This window comes from Canis lupus, chromosome 2 (assembly GCF_048164855.1).
Source record: "Canis lupus baileyi chromosome 2, mCanLup2.hap1, whole genome shotgun sequence".
Taxonomy (NCBI): domain Eukaryota; kingdom Metazoa; phylum Chordata; class Mammalia; order Carnivora; family Canidae; genus Canis; species Canis lupus.
The window spans coordinates 27,091,220-27,098,064 of NC_132839.1; the positions used below are offsets into that span (position 1 = coordinate 27,091,220).

At 37.3% G+C, this 6,845-nt stretch overlaps 2 protein-coding genes across 4 annotated transcripts in view; one reads left to right on the forward strand and one right to left on the reverse strand.

Annotated features, from left to right (window-relative positions):
* The window catches only part of LOC140610993 (uncharacterized), a 74,583-nt gene that overhangs the window by 30,193 nt on the left and 37,545 nt on the right, over positions 1-6,845 (forward strand). The gene's annotated exons all lie outside the window — the stretch shown is intronic.
* Positions 1-6,845, reverse strand: part of CKMT2 (creatine kinase, mitochondrial 2) — a 31,639-nt gene that overhangs the window by 520 nt on the left and 24,274 nt on the right. For all 3 annotated transcript variants that reach the window (XM_072793384.1, XM_072793378.1, XM_072793390.1), the window contains exon 9: positions 5,803-5,928. In XM_072793384.1, coding sequence (XP_072649485.1) covers positions 5,803-5,928 — 126 coding nt within the window. The remainder of the gene's footprint in view (positions 1-5,802; positions 5,929-6,845) is intronic.

Here is a 6,845-nt window from a genome sequence, read left to right on the forward strand (position 1 = left end):
TCAGTCTCTCCTTTAAGTTTATCTAAAAGTAAAATCACAGGACTGCCTGGGTGGCTCAGAGTGGTTGAGCATCTGACTTTGCTTTGGGTCATGATCCCAGAGTCCTGGTATCGAGTCCTGCATCAGGCTCCCTGCTAGGTTGGGAGTCTGCTTGTCTCTCTCCTTTTGCCCCTCCCCCTGCTTGCCCACCCCCTCTCTCTAATAAGTAAATCTTCAGGGGAAAAAAAAGGTAAAATTACAGTGACACCTTTGTTTTGTTCTTTGACCTGTTAATGTTCCATTAAGCTATCTGTGCACTATAGCTTAGATAGTATCTGAACTAAATATCTTGTCATTTACACAGTAACTAGCTTTTTGAAAAATCCAATATTTGATGATTAAATCATGTTTTCACTGTACCAGGCAAATTTGCTACTTAAAGGAAACTTTGTAAATTAGAATAAACCTTTAAAAAATTCTACTATTAAAAAAAAAAGTTAGAACTTTGATTTACAAAAAATCTGGTTTTTATTAAATTAGAGCACATCTACCTATGAATTTTTTTCTTGGGATGCTTCCTAAAGAAGGGCAAACTAAGATAGTAAGCAATTAATAATTCAAGAATGAACAGCAAGGATGAAAAGGGATTGTTTCGTGCTGTATATACCTTAGGAATAATTGAGTCTAGTACCCTCCTCACTTCTTTTCAGGCATAAGGAAACAGGCCCTGAGAGAAGGTTAGGTCAGAAAGCTAGCCATCGGTAATCAAACAAACACAAGTTTTTGTTTATCCAATTTGACCTCTCCTGGTGTTCATGAGGACATGGTGAGATGGTTCTCTCATTCACTACCAAAGGGACTCTATCTTGATATAAATCTTTTGGTAAGAAACTTGGTCATAAGTAAGGTCCCCTCATCTTTAATTTCTCAGGAATTCTCTTCCTAAAAATATATCCTAACTAAATAGAGTTGTGATTAGAGTTATGTATAGAGATGGTTACAGAATTATGTATAGATGTACAGAATTATGTAGAGATCAACAAATTAGATGTTAGGTAGATAATTTTTAATGACAGCATAGTAAAGATATACCCCATTATGTTTTTGAAGAATAATATTGTAAGAAAAAGCTCATGATAGAATATGTTGGAAAAAACTGTTATGATATCAAATATATGACTGTTTTATCTTTAAAAAAAGAGGTATTCCAATAATTGTAAAAATGGAAGGCATGCCTTCTGCTTGGAGAGTCCCAGGGCAGTCCCAGCACCAAGTGCCATGGGACCCGCAGCCCATGCCAGCCACAGCTGCAGCCATCCAGTCACCAGGTACACACAGTCTACACATGGGACAACCATACATGAGACCATTCTTTCAGCTTTAGGAAAAGTAGTTGTTCTGCCCAATTCATAGAAATAAAGACAAAGTCAACAAAATTAGGACACATAGAAATATGCTCCAAACAAAAGAATTAGATAAAACCTCAGAAAAATAACTGAACTAAGTGAATCAGAGATAACCAATCTACCTGATAAGGAATTCAAAGTAATGGTCATAAAGATGCTCACCAGACTGGAGAGGAGGAGAGTAGATGATCTCAGAACCCCAAACAGAAAATTTGAAAAGAACCAATCATACACTAGAGGGAGTCAACAGTAGATTAGAGGATACAGAAGAATGAATAAGCCATATGGAAAACAGCAGTAGTACCCCAGCTACATAGGAAAAAGAAACTAGGTTAAGGGATCATTTGGACAACATCAACCAAAGAAGTATTTGCATTATATAGTGGTCCCAGAAGGAAGAGAAAAAAATTGAACAATTATACCAAGAGCTGCTTCTTTTAAAACATTTAAAAATTGATAAATCTTTAGCTAGAATCATTTAAAAAGGATCCAAATCAAATCAGAAGTTACAAAGACTGCTATTAAAACTTACATGCCAACAAATTGGACAACCTTGAAGAGATGGAGAAATTCCTAGAAATATAATATTCTAGAACTGAACCATAAAGAAATAGAAAATCTGAACAGACCAATAACTAGTAACAAAATTGAACAAGTAATCAAATCTCAAAGAAAAGGCCAGAACCAGATGATGGATTTTGTAGGCAAGCTCTACCAAATATTGAAAAAAGAGTTAAGACTTATTCTGCTCAAACTGTTCCAAAGAACAGAAAAGGAAGAAAACCTTCAAACACCTTCTATGAGACCAACATTACCCTGACACCAAAACCAGACCAAGACACAAGAAAACTACAGGCCAAGATCACTAATGGAAATAGATGCAAAAATCCTCAACAAAACAGTAGCAAACCAATTCAACAGTACATTAAAAGGATCACTCACCATGATCAAGGGAGATTTATTCCAGGGATACACAATTGGATAAATATCCATAAATCAGTGTTCTACAACACATTAACAAAATGAGGATAAAAGCCATATAATCATCTCAATAGCTGCGGAGAAAGCAATCTAACAAGGGCAACATCATTCAAGATACAAACTCTTATCAAAGTGGGTTCAGGGAGAACAGGCCTCAACATAATAAAGGCAAACATACAGAAAACATCATCCTCATACTAAGTGGTGAAAAACCACTTTTCCTCTAAGATCAGAAAACAACAAGCATGCCTACTCTCAACACTGTTATTCAACATAGTACTGGATGCCCTAGCCACAGAAACCAGAAGAGGTAAAAATAAAAGCATCCAAATTGGTAAGGAAGAAGTAAAACTGTCACTACTTGCAGATGACCTTTTACTAGACATAGGAAACACCAAAAACTCAATCATGAAACTAGTAGAATAACTGAATTCAGTAAAGTTGAAGGCTACAATATTAATATACAGAAACTGTTGTATCTTTACACAATAAATGAAGTAGCAGAAAGAGATATTAAGCAAACAATTCCACTTCCATCATACCAAAAAGAAAATAACACCTAGGAATCAATTGGACGAAGGAGGTGAAAGACCTATCCTCTGAGAACTAGAAGACATTGATGAAAGAAATTTGATGACACAAGTGGAAAATATACCATGTCATGGACTGGAAGAATGAATATTGCTGGAATGTTCATACTGCCCAAAGCAATCTACAGATTCAGAATGGTCCCTATCAAAAGTACTAGCGTTTTCTGCCAAACTAGAATAAATAAATTTCCATGAAATCAAAAAAAAAAACTCAAACAGCCAAGGCACACCCTTGAGAGAGAACAACAAAGCTGGAGGTATCACAATCCCAGGTTTCAAGATGTACTGCAAGACTATAGTAATCAAAGCAGTATGGTACCAGCACCAAAAGAGACCTTTAGATCCAGGGAACAGGACAGCTCGGAAAAGACCCCATGATCCTCTGGTCAGTTAATCTACAGCAAAGGGGGCAAGAGTATACAATGGGGGAAAGATGGTCTTTTCAGCAAATGGTGCTAAGGAAACTGGATGGCTAAATGCACAAGAATGAAACTGGACCACTTTCATAAACTCAAGATGGATTAAAGAGCTAAATGGAGCCATAAAACTCCTAAAAGAAAACCTAGGCAGTAAACCATTGGACATTGGCCTCAACAACATACTTATGGATAGGTCTCCTCAGGCAAGTAAAACAAAAGCAGCAACACATCAATGGGACTATGCCAAAATAATGGAACACCACATCATCTAATTTAAAAACATGGGCAAAACTCCTGAATAGACATTTTCTTCAACAAGACCTACAAATAGCCACCAGACACATGAAGAGGCTCCACACCACTATCAGCAAGGGAATACAAACCAAAACCACAAGATAGCACCGTGAACTGTCAGAATGGCTAGTATCACAAAGACAAGAAATGACAGATGTTGGTAAGGATTCAGTGGAAAAGGAGCCCTCATGTGCCTTTGATGGCAGTGTAAACTAGTGTGGCCACTGTGGAAAACAGTATAGAGATTCCTCATAAAATTAAAAAGAGAGATACCATACAATTCAGTAACTTCATTACTGGTATTTACCCAAGGAAAACAAAGACAAATATGAATAATTATGTCCACTCCTAAGTGTCTATTGATAGATGAACAGATAAAGATGTGACATATGTGTGTGTGTGTATATATATATATATATATACACACACACACACAATGTAATATTCAGCCATAAGAAGATTGAGGTCTTACCATTTGTGACAACATAGGTGGACCTAGAGAGCATTATAAGTACAATAAATCGGATAGAAAAAGACAAATACCATATGATTTCACTTATATGTGTAATCTACAAAACGAAACAAAAACGAACCAGACCATAAATACAGAACACAGAAAACAAACTAGTGGCTGCCAGATGCAAAGATGGGTGAAGGCAGTGGAGGTATAGGCTTCCAGTGTGGAATGAATAAGTGACAGGGATGAAAGAGAATATGATCCATGTTACTGCTATAGCACTTCATGGTGACAGATGGTATCTACATTTGTGGTGAGGTTAGCATAGCACATGGAGTGTTAAATCAGCCTCATCCAGAGCAAAGGTTAATACGTTAAAAAGATCACTGTCTTCCTAAATAACAAAGAGCTGTGAACTCATGACTAAATTTGTTCATGTGAATAAAACTATACAAAACATAAATTTTATATAATAAACCTATTTTAAAAATGAAAGGCAATACAGAATAATGTTCACAATGGTTTTCTTAGGGTTAAGTTAAATAAGTATTATTTTTAATACTTTTTGGCATATTTCTAGCTTTTATAATGGTAACCTAACTTACTTTTAGGACTTAAAAAAATTTTTTTAAGTTATGATTGTCTTTCCAATAAAAATCTAGTTACTATTAGAAGCAGACAGGCATAGGCTCCAGATCTTCTTTATTCACTACACCACATATTATTCAATAAATTTCAGAAGTTGTATTTATAGCTACTTCTCTCTCAACTACTTTACCAGAGGTGGAAGCACACAAGCTGATTTGCCTTTAGTGTTTCCTCCTTCCCTTTTCTCAGTTTACTGGGAGAGATACACCAATAGGCAGTGAAATATTTGAAAGCTAGCAAAGAAGAAAGAGCATCAATAATGCAAAGATTTAATAACCAGCCACTGAGTTATGAAGATTTTTATGTTAGGAGAGGCTTTTAAATTAATAATGAACCTAATACATTCAGTGGGACCATATCCAGATAAATTGGCATGACTTACTGGGATCAGCACTTGCTTAGGATTCAGCGGTATATTCCTTAAGTGCTCTGTATGCTCTGTCTTATGCATCACTCCAGGCCTACCTCTAGTTTATGAATCCTGTTCATCCTATGTGCTCACAGAATCCTAAACATTATTTCAGGAGCACAATCTTTTATATCCCTAGTGTATGTGTTATATGTCATCTTTAGTCCCCCAAAAACAAAATTTTCAAACTCTCAAGTATCTAAAAATGAAGCATGTGGCTTTCACCAAAGGAAATTCAAAATCAAGAGAAAAGTCCACTATTTTACTACTCTCAGAGAGCTCACACATTGTCCGACATCACAGTGATAAAATGCTGCTGTCCTTTGGCATAATAGAGCTCCTGTTGCTGAAAGACTGCTGGAATACCTCTCAGGGGTGAGGTGCTGACAAGAGTCCTGCTGTGAACTCCTCTATTTACCTATATGGTCTCAGCTTACATTGTGCGCTTATTTCCCATGGATGATTAGTACCACAGAATGAAACACTAATAGTACTCAGGGAAAAGAGGAGGTCTTGACTTCTGTGAATAAGGCAAGGCTATTTAGGCTACTTCTCTATTCCCTTGTTCTCTTAAGCTAATATTGTTAGCTCATGTTTGGAAAGTGAGAAGAGATGTTACCTCTGATCGACCAATTCGATCTATATTGGAAATATCATACACATCCGCCACGGCTGCCGTGTCTACGCCACCTGTGCCACGCTTCTGAAGTCTTAGGTTTTCCAGGATCTTAGAAAAGCGTGGATCCTGGGACAAAGGACAATACTGAATGTCATAAGAAGCAAAAGTGACTCGCCATCATTGACATGTTCACTTAGTAAAATGTACAATGAGAGATAGTAACAGTTAATATTAACTGTATATTAAGCATATACTTACTATATACCAGGGCACTATGCTAGAACTTTTAAATTTTACAACAACCCCATGAAGTAGGTATTGCTCTCATTCTCATTTCACAGATGAGGCTCAGGAATTCACTCATGAGGGTCACACAGCTAGAAGGTAGTAGAACTGGTATTAACTTCTGTATCATTTTTGGCATTTGGATGCCAGCTTTGGTGAGTTACTTGGTGAGATTATTCTTCGGTATAATAGTTTCACCGAGAAAATTAAAATCATGAAGTTAAATCACATCAAACAGTTGTCTTACCATTGGAATAATTTTCATTCTGTTTTCGGTAGGAAGCACATTTTCTAAAATTGTTAGCAATTATTTGATTTGCTTGTGCTGTGGCAGAAAGTCCTGCGTGCCTACCAGAATTGTTTTTCCTCCTCCTCCACAGATGGAGCTGAGAAAGTTGCCACTGACTGAACTCTTGTAAATGGAACAAACACAAGGGATGTGTGCACTTCCAAGCCTAGACTTTAAATCTTTACAGGGCCACACCTGCATCCTCTCTCCCCTTCCCACCAGCTGGAACTTAGGGCCTGACTGTGACCATGGCGAGGGGACAGTCACCTGGAATTTGTTAAAAATCCAAATTCTGCAGGTTAGCCAAGCAATCTGTTTACAAGCTCCAGGTAATTTTGATGTAGGCTCAGGCAGGAGAACCCCTACCCTGGGAGAGACAGGTGGAAGGGACTCCAAGAAGCAGGGCAGAGCAGCCTGCTCGACCATCCTGACTTGTAGGGAGGAATATTCAAACTTCTTGTTCTTGAAG